We start from the raw sequence: 17607 nt of genomic DNA, 5'->3' as shown, positions 1-17607 counted from the left end.
CATCACAAAGCAGCTGAAGAGTCTACTTTCAGGTTCGAGACGTGGATACTTCTACCTTGTAGAGGCCAGCAGTGAGTAAAGCGAGCAGGGCCAATCCTCCGAACACACCGCCAACAATTTCTTTAGTGAAGTTTGGTTCAGGATACACTTCGACCTCTGCTTCAATCTGAGGTGTGAACAGAGAGAGTGCAACAATAAACCTGCATCACGTGTGTTGCTGTTACTACCACTATATAATGTGATGAGTTTAATGTGTATTGTAAGAACAATCATCTGTAATAAACTGTTAATGTATGCACATATATTGTTATAATAATATACAATAAACTATCCCATTATAACATGAGCTGTAACTCTCATGTTAGAATGTCAACCGTATTATTTAACAATAAACTTAAAAAGAAATGTTATATCGTGACACTTATCTGTTCTTATTTTGCTGGTTTGGCGACAATAAGCTTCTGTAATTATGCAACAAAAATCCTCAACACATTATGGAATAAACTTTGCTGCATTCTGTAATGTTTTATAACATAATCATTGTATTGAATTCGTACATTTATTGGTGTTAATGCAAATCAGTGTTATTACACTATAGCCTAGAAGCTTTTATTCATTTAATTAAAGGATAAATTCACCACTGGAAAGATGAATGTTTATCTATGGAGTAAAAATGTGAAATGATATGAAATAAAGTGAAATAAAGTGAAATAAAGTGAAATAAAGTGCCGTCTTGGCTGACAAAGACAAAACAATGTATTTTTGGCTCATGTAGATGAACGACAACAACTCCCAGAATGCACTGCGCTCGCTTCCCTGCGAGGCACACCCATAGACCACACCCCCTTCTTACTGAAGTACTAGTGATTTTCTTTTTTTTGGTAGATTATTACATAATGCACCAAATGATTACACTTTCTTTGTCAAGAAACAAACAAACAAAGCACAGTGATGTAAAATAAACATTTACAAAACTCCGCCACAGTTTATTCCATAATCCATGTGAGATTTTTGTGTCATAAAATGAAGCAGATTACTACATCATATATAAAAAGACATTTACCCTGTGAATGGGAGAGTTGAATTGAGAGCCTGTTGAAAAGAAGATGTACTGGTTTGTGTCATACTCCAGACTGGCTGTGCTGGTCAGGAGGAATTTGGCAGAGGGAAGTTTAATCTGTACAAGAAATAAATCAGAAACATGATATTAAGGATTTTCCTGAGAGAATTATTATTAGTAAATATAGACAGAATCTCTCTAAAGATCTCGTTTTCTTAAATGAAACTTACACTTTGTGGGTGTTTATTAAGTGAATAACTCTCATCTCACCCTTCATTTCTCAGCATACGGGAACCTGAGTATCATCAAAGCTGCGGTGTGTAACTTTTAAATACAAGCAAATGTCTGTGGAGACACAGAGTGATGTGTTCTACATCACAGCTGATAAAGGGAAGGCTTTATATAGGGTCTATGATTAACCACGCCCCCTCATTTGCATACAAGGATTGGATATGTAATACAGCCTGGGAAACAAATGTGGCACTTAAAAATAAAAGTCTCCGGAGATAAATAAATATGTCATTAGGAAATAAAAGTCCCCTGAAAATAATAATTGTATATATTCCTTATTATATTTATTTATTTCTGCTTTTATTCATTTGTTTCATTTTGACTGAGATGGTTCTCCATAGTGGACACACCACAATCTGATCACTGAAATTCACTCTAACATTCACACCTACAGTCAGTTTAGAGGGTCAAAGGAACCGACTGTGGGAGCTAACGGTAACAATGCTGCCACATCAGTTCTGTTACATGAAAATCATTTCCTCTAACACACTGGACCATCAATCACCTGCTCAATCCAGTTTGAACTAAGGTTGCCAGAGATTGTGTACTTCACACTCTCCAGTCTTCCCATGAACCTGGTGCAGCGGAACACTCGGCACGTGGCCACAGAGCAGTCCTGAGGGGACAGAGAGACGACGACTGTAATGCCCGGTACATGTCTGAATACTGTGTGTCTGTGTGTCTGTGTGGAGGACAGAGACGGACTTACCACCACTTTACTTTTCTGCACCACAGAGACAAAATCTGCAACAGGGAACTGTTCGTCCGTGACGGCTCGGCACTGTGGAATCTGAATACAGACCATTTCACAGGAAACGTGTTTGTTCTATCAATCAATTCATATCAAAACAACATTGAAATAAATAAGAAAATAAAAAAGAACAACTGTAATTAAAACACACAACACAAGCTTCTATAGGTCATTGAATGTTGAATGTAATACATTTACTGATGTGGTCAAATATTCATAGCAAATATATTTAGTATTATATTCTATTTCCTCACTGGCAGCTGTGCCTCACACACACGCACACGTGCACCCACACACACACACGCACGCGTACACACGCACACGTGCACGCGCACGCACACACACACACGCACATACACACACAGTGAGTGTCACTCAGAACAGAGGTCACTCCATGTCAGAGTGGGAGTGGTTCCTGGTTCCCTCCCCCTCATATCTGCAGTTTGACAATGGGAGGAGGAGGAGGAGCCAATGGGTGGAGAAGAGTCAGAGCCTACAGGCTCCACCCACTGCCGCATCACATATTGTTGAGACCAGAGCTCAAACCTGTTTCAAACCTGTTAGAATTCTGAGGAAGAGAAACTCAGTCGTAGTGACAGAGCGGTGAAATGGCAGGAGTTCAGCTGCAGAGAGAAACCTTGTCTTGTTCCATCTGTTTGGATCTTCTGATGGATCCTGTGACTCTTACCTGTGGACACAGCTTCTGTATGAACTGTATTAAAGACCACTGGGACTCAGAGGAGCAGAAGAGGATCTACAGCTGCCCTCAGTGTAGAAAGATCTTCATGCCAAGGCCTGAACTGTTAAAAAACGTCATGTTAGCAGATTTAGTGGAGGAGCTGAAGAAGACTGGACTCCACGATGCTCCTGCTGAACACTGCTATGCTGGAGCTGAAGATGTGGCCTGTGATTTCTGCACTGGCATGAAACTGAAAGCTCTCAAGTCCTGTTTGGTTTGTTTGGCCTCTTACTGTGAGGAACATCTCCAGCCTCATCATCAATCACCTGCATTTAAGAAGCACAAGCTGGTGGAGCCTTCCAAGAACCTCCAGGAGAACATCTGCCCTCGTCATGATAAGATGATGGACTTGTTCTGCCGCACTGATCAGCAGTGCATCTGTTCTCTCTGCTGTGTAGACGAACATAAAGACCACGACACGGTCTCAGCTGCAGCAGAGAGGACGCACAAGCAGAAAGACCTAGATCTGAGTCGAGAAGAAGTCCAGCAGAGACTCCAGGACAGAGACAGAGACGTGAAGGTGCTTCAACAGGAGAGGAAGACTCTCACTCTCTCTGCTGATAAAGCCATGAAGGACACAGACGAGAGCTTCACTGAGATGATGGGTCTCCTGCAGAGGAGAAGCTCTGACGTGAAGCAGCAGATCAGATCCAAGCTGGAAACTGAGGTGAGACGAGTCAGTGACGCCGAGGAGAAGCTTCAGCAGGAGATCACTGAGCTGAAGAAGAGAGAAGCTGAACTGAAGCAGCTCTCACTCACACACGACCACAACCAGTTTCTCCTCAACTACCGCTTACTGTCAGCACTCAGTCCATCATTGTCCACCATCAACGTCCGTCCTCTGAGACACTTTGAGGATGTGACAGAGGCTGTGGCAAAGGTCAGAGGTCAACTGCAGGACTTCCTGACCAAGACGTGGACAGACATCTCACTGGCTGTGGCTGAAGTAGATGTTTTACTGCCAGAACCAGAACCAAAGACCAGAGCTGAATCCTTCAGATATTCACAGGAAATCACACTGGATCCAAACACAGCAAACAAATATCTGTTATTATCTGAGGGAAACAGAAAAGTGACAGTAATGAAGAAAGCTCAGACTTATCCTCATCACACAGACAGATTCACTGTTTATCAGGTCCTGAGTAAAGAGAGTCTGACTAGACATTGTTACTGGGAGGTGGAGCGGACAGGAAGAGGAAAAGTTAATGTAGCAGTGACGTACAAGAACATCAGCAGATCAGGTCCAGAATGTGTTTTTGGAAACAATGACAAATCTTGGGCTTTAGTTTGTGAACAAAACAGATGTCAGTTTGGTCACAACAGAATCTGGACTGACGTCTCAGATGTTACAGTCTCCAGAGTGGGAGTTTACCTGGACCACAGAGCAGGTCTTCTGTCCTTCTACAGAGTCTCTGACACCATGACTCTGCTCCACAGAGTCCAGACCACGTTCACTCAGACTCTCTATGCTGGAGTTTATCTTTATTATTCACCTGGAGCCACAGCAGAGTTCTGTGAACTCAAATAATCTGGAGTTCTTTCAGCAGCAGTGAGTTCAACTCTGAGTTTAAATCTTTAACTTCAACTTTTGACTTTTGAATTCAAACTGTGAGCAACTTTATAGACAAAGTTTCTTTCATTTGCTCATTTTAGTCGTAAACTGTTGAAAAGCGATTAAAAAATAAAGAGTAAAAACGTGATGAGACAGAGAAGAGATTCCACGCCACCATGCATCGTATGTGCTCGTAACCTCTCCATGGTCGGCGACTCTCCGCTGCACAGGAAGTGCACGAGTCCAAGAGGAAGACGACGTTTTCACGCTGATTTATTAAATATAAAGTGTGGTGATCATTGTAACTGATTCATGGTTAACAGTAACTGATTCATGGTTAAGAGTAACTGATTCATGGTTAACAGTAACTGATTCATGGTTAAGTGTAATTGATTCATGGTTAACAGTAACTGATTCATGGTTAACAGTAACTGATTCATGGTTAAGAGTAATTGATTCATGGTTAAGAGTAACTGATTCATGGTTAAGTGTAATTGATTCATGGTTAAGTGTAATTGTAATTGATTCATGGTTAAGTGTAATTGATTCATGGTTAACAGTAACTGATTCATGGTTAAGAGTAATTGATTTATGGTTAAGAGTAACTGATTCATGGTTAAGTGTAATTGATTCATGGTTAAGTGTAATTGATTCATGGTTAAGTGTATTTGATTCAAGGTTAAGTGTATTTGATTCATGGTTAAGTGTGTTTGATTCATGGTTAAGTGTATTTGATTCATGGTTAAGTGTAATTGATTCATGGTTAAGTGTATTTGATTCATGGTTAAGTGGAATTGATTCATAGTTAAGTGTATTTGATTCATGGTTAAGTGTAATTGATTCATAGTTAAGTGTATTTGATTCATGTTTAAGTGTAGATGATTCAAGGTTAAGTGTATTTGATGCATGGTTAAGTGTATTTGATTCAAGGTTAGGTGTATTTGATTCATGGTTAAGTGTATTTGATTCATGGTTAAGTGTATTTGATTCATGGTTAAGTGGAATTGATTGGTTTTTGATTGTAGAAATCAATAAAAGTTGGGATTGTAAACTCTATCCATGGTTGTCAATGATCATCAAATCTCCACAACAACACACACACACACACACGCATGCACGCACGCACGCACACACGCACGCACGCACACACACACACACACACACACACTGTGTTTAAAGGAAGAGGAGGTTGCGGGACCATGTTTTCATTATAACATGATATTAGGTGGGGGGCCACATGTAATGGATCAGGGGGCCACATGTGGCCTGCGGGCTGCCAGTTTGACACCTCTGACTTAAGGTGTTCATAAGTGTTTAACATATGTAAACATGTACAAAATAAGTTTAATCATTTCCTCTTTTTGTACCTTTTGATATTAATAAAAACTTGTTTGGAACCATGTTTATCAGAGGCAATCCTAGACTCTGGGGGTCCCCAGGCAAAGAAGCTAATTGGGCCCCTCACAATTTCCTCCCCACCCTGATTACCTGCAAAGCATAGGTCCAGCTTTTAGGGCCCTCTTGTTATTTATGTTTTTTGTGGCCCCTGAAGTGTCATTGCCTGTACAACACTGTTCATAAAGGGGCTCCATTGAGGGGGTTTAGATATAATGACGATGTTGTCATTGGGGGTTCCCAAGCATTTGCCTAGTATGCCTGAATCAGATCTATTGGGATGATGACTGTCACCTGTAAACTGTCAGAATCCACCCAGACGTCTTGGTCACCGAGCTTCACTGGCACCCGGATCACCACGGTGAAGTTCAGCGCTCTGATGTCATTCGTCACCTGTAAGAAGGCGAGCAAAGCGAGGAATGTTCATTTCAAACTAATGAACGTTAAGAAAGTGGAGAAAAAGAAAGGTTTGCTGTCGATCGATGACTCGGCGATATTTTACCAGAATTGTTTGTTGGAGTGGTTTCTGCAAATCATTCTTTCCAAAGGTGAAATTGACGTAGCTGAGGGAGCTAAATACAGGAAGCACATATGTTAAAGGTCGGATACAGTGTCAGTGTCACTTCACAGTTGTTTTCCTCTGTGTGATGAAGAACTCAAACCTTTCCATCGTAACAAAAATGCTGTACTTCACATCGATCCCTTTAGTCTTATACAGGTCACTGGAACTGGAGTGATCCTGGTTCTGACTAACAAACAAACAAACAAACAAACAAACGCCATATTTATTGTGATGATGACATGCAGTACACTGTGTGTGTGTGTGTGTGTGTGTGTGTGTGTACCTGGTAGCATTTGCTGTGATGAAAATTCTCCTCTCAAGTCCTCTACTGTTTTCAATCCCATATGAGACAATGAAGACAGCCTGTAATGATGACATGAGAGAGGTCAGACTGACCGTTCACTCTGCAGCACACACACACACACACACACACAGCTTAAGAGCTGCCTCGTCCATTGATTTGCAGCATGCTCTGCATGTGGACAAGATTGTCCTCAGGATCTTAGACAGTCAGTCAAGTCAGTCTTTGGTGAACCAGAGATCTTGGAATTTTAATTTCTCAGACAACACGTCATTGTCGCTCTCTCACTTAACGTTACTCACGTCAACAGTGGAGAGAGAGACAGTGGACAGTGTCCACTGCACCACTAGTAATAATGACTTGCCGTTTGTCCTGCGTAGGCCTCGTCTACGTACATCAAGCAATGCAGGGCATCAAACAGTAAGGGAGACATTTACCTAAATATCAACTTCACGTTTTTCTCAAGCACTTGTCTATTTAGGGGGATTTAAAAAAACGTTCAAGGGCCTTGAATTATGACTTCAGAGGACATTACAATGACTTGCATTCATTTCCTGGAGACAGACTCTAACCTTAACCAGAGCTAGCACTGGCCTAAGCCTGACCTTAACCATACATGTCTTCACCTTAAAATGTGTCAAACTCAAGGTTAGTGTTGTATCTATAATTATGTTATTAGCAACACACATCAAGTTATCAAGTTACCTCATGCATAAAAGAAATAAACACAGAGCAGGAACAAGAGTATGTGTATTTTGTTCCCTCTATTAGTTTTATATACGTCTCGTACAAACGATGAGTATACAGCAAATTATTGGCTAAGATACATGTGAGTGTGCTGTTCTACTGGACAATCAGACGAGACACATGGAAATGACATGACTGAGAGGAAAATCACTCAGAAATGTGAATCATTTCGTGAGCACTCCAACACACATGTGTATTTAACTTTTAATTAAACTAATTAAACAATTGTCCAGAGATGCAAACAGAAACAAAACAGGAATCCTTTCACAATGCTTCAAAGAAACAAAACAAAACACTTAAGTAAAAGTAAAATATTATATTGCAAAACACAGAGAGCATATACGTAAGTCCTGTTCTGGCTCCCTGTCTGTTTTAGGATTCATTTTATTACTTACTTTTAAACGTCTGCATGACCTGACTCACAGTGAATCAGATGACCAATTAAAAGAACCATTTTCTGAATGACAGACATTTTCATTAGTGGACTAATGTGTCATTTTTCTGTCATGTTATAGCACTGACTTGATCCTCAAAATAAAGTGCATTCTGTATCTGTTTAATATGGAACACATCTTTTATCTTTATAAAACCGTATTTTATGGGAAGGGGTGGCAACCCTGTCCCCACAACATGAGTGATACCTGAAACACACACACACACCTCAGTGTTGCTCTTGAAAATGGGCTTGTTGACGCTGCACTGGGTTCTTCCTTGCATTAATCCATCCTCACTGTCCAAGGAGTTGCACTCAATATTTCCCTGTGTTCAAAAACAAATGAATAAAACAAGTGTTTTATGGCAGGCATGAAGAAAACACAGTTTCATGGTGTGTGTTTGAGTGGGGAAGGGTTCTGAGACACGCCACGTGTGACCTAGATTTGGAGATCCCACAAAAGTGCATTGATATATTTCATGTTCATTTCCCTTAAGCCTCGTTTCCACCAAGCAGTTGAGTTGAGTTGAGTTCAGTTGAGTTCAGTTCATTTGGGTTGAGTTGAGTTCAGTTGAACTCACCGTGGTGCAGGCTGGGAATACGTGACGTAGGGTAATATGTGTCAGCTACGTAAATAGCGTAACATTTTATCAGCGTGACACATGGGCAGCTCACCAATATGAGTGATCATCTTTCAACTGGAAGGTCAAGGGTTTGATTCCCAGCTCTGCTAGCCTACATGCTGATGTGTCCCTTGGCAAGACACTTAACCCCAGAGTGTGAATTGGTATGAAAGATGTGTGATAGAAAAAGCACTGCACATGGATGTGCTGTATGAATGTGACTGAATGGGTGTGAAAGAGTGAATGAAAAAACTCAAACACTAGCAGCTACGTTCAAATGTTGCCATTTTTTTTGGTCCCTGCTTGATGGTACAAGCTTCTGTCGACTTATCTAAGCAACATGAGTGTCCTTGTCTCATTCAGCTCTCAGTCCACTTCTTGGCATTTCTCAAAACCAGACATAGGGTGGATTTAGCTTCAGAAGAGGGAGTATAGTGACACTTTAGCATGTTCTGCTGCACATACTGAATGATGCAGGAAGATGTGATGGTCTACTGTGGTGGTACAAGGCAGTGCCTATCTCCATTCAGTTTCAAAAGATCCAAAACTATAAATAGTATTATGTATTATACAGTAGCTTTTTGTGTACAGTAGTCTGAATAATTATTTCTCTGCATTTAGATGTTTTTTTTCCCTGTGTAGACTAGAAAAACACTATATAAATACAAACCATTTATTAAATAATCACTCAATCCTGGCACCTCACCTGCAGACTGGTGAACTTCCTGTAGGAGAGGCTGGCTGGGTAGGTGAGGATAAGCTGGCTGTTGTAGGAGTTTTCCTCACTGTTCTCCACAAACACAGTGACATTCAAGAGTTCATCAATGCCCACTTTAACCTCCAATGATCTGGCGGATTGCAACAAAAACAGAGAAATGGTGAGAGAGATGCTTTACTGTTGTAGCCTCGGCTCAATGCAAACAGGCACAATTGACAACTGTGTCACTTGAGTTTCTCACCTGGTGAAGTTGAAATCCACCTTCAGGTTGTCCACACATTCGTTGTCAGAGCCACAGTTGATCTCAAACCCCAACTGTTGTGTGATCACAGAAAGAGACTGATTTATACTTCACCTCATGACACTTTTCAATGGTTTGAGCAACAAAAATGGACCGAAAGATCTCATGTGTTTTAACTCTTGATTTGTTCAGTGCTACACTGACCACCACCTTATTGAATTCTTATTTACAACTGTGGCGACAACTGGCAAAAGGCAGGGCCTTCTGAGGGAGAAGGAAAAAAGGGCTTTAAAACAAAACAAAATTAAATTTAAAACAATATAAACTCGAGACTAAGTTAAACATATTAACAATACATTTACAAAGACACTGCACACACACACACACACACACAGGTGTTTAACCTAATAAACGACAAGAGGAGCAAAGTATAAAGTGAATTGTCTCATATTACAATGAATAATGCTTTTAGTGTATTTTGTAACACTGCAGGTCTCTGAAGAAATGTTTAGTGTGTAGCAAGTATATGATGTAAATTCACAGTGTCTCTGAGTTATTAAGTAACGGTAGGCAAAGGTGTCGTTAACAGTCACTTACAGAATGAAAGGTTGTTTTTTTAGCCTGCTGGGAGAGACTTGGTTTAAGGCCAACTGTGTTTGAGGCCAAACCATCAAAGGTGAATTTGAGCTCGTTGTTAATTTCATTGAGAGCATCATCTGGACAAGCCTGCAACAAGAGGACACAGGTATTACAATCAGAATCCAGTATGCTATTATGAATGATATTTTAGTTATGTTTTATAAATAGTCTAGTCTAATATAATCCAATAATTTGAATTATTACTTGTTTAAACTAAACATGTAATAATTCAAATGATTTTAATAGGAATATTACTAATATAATCCAATAATTTGGTTTGTTTAAAGTTTACTTTAAACAAGTGATAATTATTAAATAAATTATTTTATTATATTAGTAATATTCCTATTATAAAAGTATACATATATCTCATGCCATTCTGTATCCTGAGTTTTAGTAGCCCATATATGGATTTAACATAAATACCTTGTGTGTATGTATTCATTGCACCTTTCTGTTCTGTGTAATGTTATTTGAAGCCCATTATTATAATTATTCATAAATATGTAGTGTCATAATAACTACATCTCTCACGTTTATAACAAACCAAACCAAAAAGTCCATGTACCACTACAACACATGTTATGGTCATTTAAAAAGTCCACGTACCACTACGACACGTGTTATGGTTATTTAAAAAGTCCATGTACCACTACAACACATGTTATGGTCATTTAAAAAGTCCACGTACCACTACGACACGTGTTATGGTCATTTAAAAAGTCCACGTACCACTACGACACGTGTTATGGTCATTTAAAAAGTCCACGTACCACTACGACACGTGTTATGGTCATTTAAAAAGTCCACGTACCACTACGACACACGTTATGGTCATTTAAAAAGTCCACGTACCACTACGACACATGTTATGGTCATTTAAAAAGTCCACGTACCACTACAACACATGTTATGGTCATTTAAAAAGTCCACGTACCACTACGACACATCAGCTCATTTTAACTGGAGACATGTAAATATGTGAAAGGCCAAAGGTCATGTCATGGGTCTTTAAAACTGCAATAACTGACAAGAAATGTTATCACTTTATCAGCCATTATAGCAGCAGTCGGAGCTCAAACAACTTACCTCGATAGAGAACTCCACCTGGATACATTTTCTCCCATTTAAGTCTAAATCAGTGGAGCCAGTCTTCTCTCGCTGTTTGCCACTGATGAAAGCTCGGTTGTTTGGGGGCTTGCGCGTGGCATCCAGTGTTAATGTGTAATTGATCTTTGCTTGTGCTGAAAAAAAAAGAGGATTTTCCTCTTCATACATTTAAAAGGACGGACACTGGCTCTGTGATTCAGGGAAACAGAAGAATGAGGAACCTGTGGGTGCTGTAGAAAGCATGGTCATGACGAAGCACACCTGAGCTGTGTTTTTCAGTGGGACAGAGCACACTGTGTTTTGAGTAGGAATGTGGTTTGGACTAAAGGACACTGTCACCTCTACCATCACTATAGGCCTTGATCTGGAAATGGAAGAGCAGAAAAACACACAAAAAAACAGCAGAATAACAAACTCATGTTTTGTTTTAAAAGGAATAGTTCAAGTGTTTACTGTGAGGGTATGAGGTAGTGACATAGTGACGTATCCCTTCTGGCCGCCATGTTTTCAGTGAGAGTGTCTGTACCAGCACAGCCAGCACTGACTATGTGTCAGTGCCACACACAGCCACACTTCCAAAATCCTGGACTATCCCTTTAACTGTCTGACACAGAATGTCTGGTACTGACCTGAGTAAGAAAACCTTGCCCTTTGAACCCACTGCTATGTCCGGCAGATTGTCTCCACTGTGGTCAAAGGACGAATGACCGATGGACCTGCCGAAGAACCTGAGTCCGGGCTGGACTTCGGAGCCAGCAATTCTCTGTGGAAATGAACACTTTAAAATCACATGAATCTGAATGTAAAGACAGTGAAAAACATTATTATGCTATACTTTGTGTGGTTTTATGTGCTTTATTAAGTATGTTTTACAGAATAGTTGAAATCACGAAGAAGCCACTCCATGCTTCAAATCACAGTATTGGAGGTCGTAAAACCATAAACTTAAACTGTCCATGTATTTGAATTTGGGTTGATGATCGCTGAGAACCGATTCCAAGTTGGGGGTGTGGTGATACCACATTTGAGTGCTTTTTTTGCTTTATATGCAGCCGCTCCTGCGTGGGCTAGTTACTGCTGCTTGGAGAAGCTGCATGTTTTCATCATTGAATGAAGATGGACAAGGAAAAACTGCAGAAGGACAGTTCTTAACAAAGACAAACGCCTCTGGTCAGGCCGACGGCGATCTCACTTCTGCTATGCTACGGAAATGCTACGGAAGGAGAAGCTACAATGTGTAGTCGCAAACTTTCGGATGGAGGAGTGTGGCAGGACATGACAATAACTGGACACCTGGAGGCGAACAGACACAGCAGATGATGACATGGTGCCCTGAACCTCTTATTATCGTGTCTTTTAATAATCCACTGTTCACAATGTTATGTGCTAGCTCAGTATTGTTATGGTAGTGACTGTGATGCTAGTGATTTAGCAACTATCAGAGGGTTAGCATTAGCACAGGAGCTCATTCAGCAACAGACTGATCCATCCACACAACAACAGAACCACTTAAATGTATTTGATTTGATTAGAAATATGTTTCTATCTTTGATCCTTCTAACTCTTCAGTATATTACCTTTCCTACTTTTCATTTTTATGACATTTACATTCATATTTCATTTTATTTTTCTCTGAGAACCCCCTGGGACCTCTTCATAGAACCCTTGGGGTCCCTAGACCTGCTATTGATAACTATTGTTCAAACTACTACAATAGTTTCTGTCCTGTGGGCTAACAGGTGTCAGAGGTCACTGTATAACTATATAGGAGACTTGTTCCTGGTGTTTCCATGGCTGGGCTCATATAGCGGTGTGTATTTCTTTGTTTACTTATTGTTTTACTTTTTAGTATTTCTTAATTCCATGTGTGTTTTTCCTACTTCCTACTGGATCTGAAACCGGAAGCACATCCATTTCTTGTTTTTTGTGCTCACACTGTGTCCTGCTGCTATGGTCACCAAATACTGATGTGAACGCCGTCATTTCTATGTGCTGTGGAGGATTATTTTTGCAAACAGATGGTGGTAAAATAATAGTTTGGTCAAGATCTCCCATTATATTTCTAATCTGATTTGCAAATAGTATGGTTACATTTTGAAACTAGCATATTAATAGACTCAGCCAACATTCCAGTGCTAGATCATTCATGTTGAGAGATTGTGATGTGATGTTTGCGTGTGTTCTTCCAGACAGTGGAGTATGGGGTACATGGCTGAAGGAAAGGACTGTGAAAAAGTTTGCAGCTTGCCCAGAATGATGCAGCTCTTCTCCTCACCAGTACACTTAACCATTTTTCACATAACACCTATACTGGCCTCGCTCCACCACTGTGTTTCAGGATAGACTTTAAAATCGTTAGTTTTTAAAACTTAAAATGGATTGGTACCTCAGTATCTGGCTGAACTGCTGAGCGAGCACACCGGAGTCTGAGCCTTTAGATCGGCCAACCAGCTCCCTAAGACCAGAGGTGACCTTTACTGTCTTTAAATCCTTTAAAGACCTATTTATTCTCCTTTTCATTCAATTCAGGTTGAACTAGATTCCTGCTTCTTCTTGCGTATTTCTTTTGTCTGCTGCTGTATTGTTTTTTTTGTCTTTGCTTTATTGATGTGATTATGTCAGATTATATTCTGACTTGACTTGATATAAAATGTGTTTGCACCAGAAAAAAGATAGAAAGTGGGACAAAAGTCTTGCACACGTGTGGAATGGAATGGACAGTGTTATAAAGATGTTCAATTCTACACATGCACACAATTTGGTGCATGTGCGTAACGATGGAGCTTCTGGGTACAGATCAGACACTGACCATCACATAAGCATACAGTCTGTGTTTCTTGTGTGTGTCTTTTTTTGTCCACTGTGCCTGTGCACACTTTATTAATTAAATCTTAAATTAAATCTGTTGTTTTTTGTGTTGGTATGTGGCTCCAGAGCTTTGTTGGGGTGTAACAGGCCTCACATAGTGAACGTGTTCAATAATATTCTTTCAGCTTGCTCACCTGTGAGTAAGTATCACTGATTCTCTGTCCTCCTTCACCATGGAATATATAGAGGCTTCCTTGACCGTCATTCTCCAGTGGAGCTCCGATCGCCACATCGTTGAGTCCGTCTGTGTTCAGATCAGACAGCACAGCGACTGCAGAGCCAAACCGTCCTCCATCAGACGCATCCCCTCTCAGTACCAAAGGAGAATCAAAGTGACACTCTACACTCTGGTTAAAAAATATGGATCAGAGTCAGTGTCAAAGTCAATGATTTTAATAGCACAAGATACAAAAAGTCATTTACCAAACCAGTCAGAATGCAAACATAAACTCTTCCATCTCTATCAGTGTCCTTGTACATCGGGGCAGATATGAGGACGAGGTCAGTGTAGCGGTCACCGTTCACATCCATGGCACAAACCTCTGCCCCAAAATATTCCCCGGTCTGGAACTGTGGAAGGCAATCATCACAGAAATGATACCGTGCAGGAAGCAGGCGTTTCATTCAACACAACTATTTTATTCACAGATTGTCAGTAGACACGCACCTGCCATGGAAAGGGATCAATCTTTTGAGGGACATTGGACTGAAGTGCCAACACAACTCCTCTGTGCTGATATCTCGGAGCACCAATAATTGTCAGTGTCCCCTGTGGGGTTCTAGCAACTGCCATGGAATAACCTGGAATTTCAGTGTCAGGACAGTAGACAGGATTATTGATTCATTCCATAGTAACCTCTCAACATAATATAAATGAAGTGATCTGAGGGAGAATGCTTGTGTTCATAGCCTCATAACTACATCTGTAGCCTCACTGGACAATTGACCAATTACAGGACAGTCCAGACAAAGGATGTCATGTGACTGTTTCTATGAACCGCCATGTTAGCTGCCAAAGATGCAACATAAATGACTGGCATCGGTGCTGGATTCCGCCGGTCCGAGCTCAATGTGCACTTCAAATCCACATAGATCAGCCTGAATGACATATGACAGACTGAGTATATCTAATCCTTACAGCCAGAGGGCATTACCTTGGCTGTGTGATGTCATATATTGCCTGTTCCACTATGCCTATAGTTTCAGTGGAATCCTTGTTACTCCAGCACCAGCAACATCTACCTACACTGCTAGGAATCCTAAAAAAAGGTCAGACAATGGACTCATACTGTAAAACATGTGTCAGTATCAGCAGAGCGTGTCAGAGATGGACAGACTGTCTGACGTCATCTGTGCTGTATGAATGCAGCGTGTTCATCTAATGAGCGCTGGGTATCTTAATGACCTGCAGATTCAACAGAATAATGAAGGATTTTCTGTATTTAGGTTTAGATAATGAACACAATTAGTATAGATTAAGTTGACAATTAAATGTTTCAGCAAATTCAAATTATACTAAAAAAACATGTTACAGGTAACTGTATAAAGTGTATTTGCAGGTTCAAAATATTGTCTTCTGTAGTATATATATATATATATATATATATATGTATATATTAGTATGTATATATACATATACACATACATGTATATGTATGTGTATATATATATATATACAAACACATGTATATATATATACATATGTATGTATGCATATATATATATATATATATATATATATATATACACATATATACATATATACATATATATATATATATATATATATATATATATATATAATAATCACGCAGTGACAGTCTTACCCAAATAACTGTCCGGCTCCATATTATATTTGGGCAGATATGATGCCAGTCTCTCTCCTACGTTGGTGTATTGCAGGAAGCCTCCTTTCCACTCGTTGGCGCCAACAACACCCATTTGAATTCCCTGCGACACGGAAAGAAAATTCTATTTGATTGAATTTTATTTGTAAAGCGCCAAATCACAACATACATTATCTGAAGGCACTGCACGTAGTAAAGCAGAAACCTTAACAATGTTATGGAGAGCAGAGAAACACTAGGCATCAGGGGAGAGATGTAAATGTTGGTAAATTAGATCAGTCAGTCATCATCTACCGCTTTATCCTCATCCAGAGGGTCGCGGGGGGTGCTGTGCCAATCTCAGCTACATCGGGCGATAGGCGGGGTACACCCTGGACAGTTCGCCAGTCCATCGCAGGGCCACACACAGATAGAGACAAACAACCATTCACTCTCACACTCACTCCTATGGTCAATTTGGAGTGTCCAATTTACCTATCCCCACATTGCATGTTTTTGGACTGTGGGAGGAAGCCGGAGAACCCGGAGAGAACCCACGCACACACGGGGAGAACATGCAAACTCCATGCAGAAAGGCCCTTGTTCCAACCGGGGCTCGAACCCGGGTCTTCTCGCTGCAAGGCGAGAGTGCTAACCACTACACCACCGTGTGTCCCAGTAAATAAGATCGATTATTTGAATTACCCCAGGCACAAAAGCAGCACTGAATCCCTCTTGAGCCATCTCCAATTTCAACGAGTCTCCACTGGTCTGAGATCCTGAAACACCAAAAGAAAAGGTCATTAAACTTTCTTAACACCTGAATTTCACTGTTGGTTCTATAAGGTCCTGACACTTTGTTTGTAGACTTGCCAGAGGAAACATCGGGACATGTGTGTGTATGTATACATGTCGGGAACCAGCCCATTTATGGGAAACAGTGTATATCATTCACAGTTTCAGGTTGTTAAGGTGTGAAACAGGCTCATAAGAGTGACCTGAGAGAGTGATGGAGTTCACCTGTGTGTGACGCTCAGGACAGCATGTCTTGCTCCACCTCCTCTATTGAGTGAATGAGTGAATGGCAAAACTGCAGTGTAAAGCAGCTTTGAGTAGTCATCAAGACTAGAAAAGGGCTACATGAATACATTTACCATAAAAAGCAAACTGCCAGTGAGTTGAACTTGTGCAATATGTGTGTGTGGTGCTCAAACCTGGTGTCATAGATTATTTTCACACCAGTGACATAAATGAAGGTTCCACTTCAGGGTCAGGTCACACTAAATAAATAATCATATGTATGGTCATTATAGCATTTCTTAAGCAATAAATCTAATGGTGGCCCAAGACTGAAGCACAGAACTGTAAGAACTTCCTGTTCAGCATTTGAAACTGTTATAAACATTATGAAATGATTCATTCTTTACCTTTTAGATACACAACACATGTATGAGCTATTTCACGTTTACATCTGTACCTTCTATAGCAAAAATTTGGTCCTCTAAATTTTTCCTTATTTCTTCAAGTGCATCAAAGCTCCCCACTTGAAAGACGTGGTTTTGGGCAGGATTAGATGCAATGGTTTGCAGTTCCTTTTTTGCACCAGCATCACTGAATGCGTCCCCCACCTAGAGATGTTGAGAACATTTATTTATTACATTGTCTGGGTTAAAAGAACATATTTAAGAAGTGAAATGATGTCAATAAAAGTCAAAGTCACGTCATGTCCCACTCTTGGAGTCGCAGTGTGG

The 17607-nt window shown here is 40.4% G+C and overlaps 2 protein-coding genes across 3 annotated transcripts in view; one reads left to right on the top strand and one right to left on the bottom strand.

Annotated features, from left to right (window-relative positions):
- The window catches only part of LOC131448893 (integrin alpha-M-like), a 29067-nt gene that overhangs the window by 2676 nt on the left and 8784 nt on the right, over window positions 1-17607 (bottom strand). For both annotated transcript variants that reach the window (XM_058621685.1, XM_058621687.1), the window contains 21 exons: window positions 17334-17484; window positions 16562-16635; window positions 15857-15980; window positions 14698-14831; window positions 14454-14600; window positions 14165-14377; window positions 11792-11925; window positions 11384-11526; window positions 11142-11296; window positions 10011-10139; window positions 9414-9487; window positions 9161-9302; window positions 8059-8157; window positions 6634-6713; window positions 6451-6537; window positions 6291-6360; window positions 6083-6181; window positions 2061-2141; window positions 1857-1967; window positions 1064-1177; window positions 56-166 (listed from right to left, as the gene is read on the bottom strand). In XM_058621685.1, coding sequence (XP_058477668.1) covers window positions 56-166; window positions 1064-1177; window positions 1857-1967; window positions 2061-2141; window positions 6083-6181; window positions 6291-6360; window positions 6451-6537; window positions 6634-6713; window positions 8059-8157; window positions 9161-9302; window positions 9414-9487; window positions 10011-10139; window positions 11142-11296; window positions 11384-11526; window positions 11792-11925; window positions 14165-14377; window positions 14454-14600; window positions 14698-14831; window positions 15857-15980; window positions 16562-16635; window positions 17334-17484 — 2472 coding nt within the window. The remainder of the gene's footprint in view (window positions 1-55; window positions 167-1063; window positions 1178-1856; window positions 1968-2060; window positions 2142-6082; window positions 6182-6290; window positions 6361-6450; window positions 6538-6633; window positions 6714-8058; window positions 8158-9160; window positions 9303-9413; window positions 9488-10010; window positions 10140-11141; window positions 11297-11383; window positions 11527-11791; window positions 11926-14164; window positions 14378-14453; window positions 14601-14697; window positions 14832-15856; window positions 15981-16561; window positions 16636-17333; window positions 17485-17607) is intronic.
- On the top strand, window positions 2705-4369 carry LOC131448931 (tripartite motif-containing protein 16-like). The gene has a single exon (XM_058621756.1). The coding sequence runs from the start codon at window positions 2711-2713 to the stop codon at window positions 4367-4369; it is 1659 nt and encodes a 552-aa protein (XP_058477739.1). The 5' UTR covers window positions 2705-2710.

This window comes from Solea solea, chromosome 21 (genome assembly GCF_958295425.1).
Source record: "Solea solea chromosome 21, fSolSol10.1, whole genome shotgun sequence".
Lineage (NCBI taxonomy): Eukaryota > Metazoa > Chordata > Actinopteri > Pleuronectiformes > Soleidae > Solea > Solea solea.
Note: the sequence above shows the minus strand (reverse complement) of the source record. Positions and strands in the feature narration are given on the sequence as shown.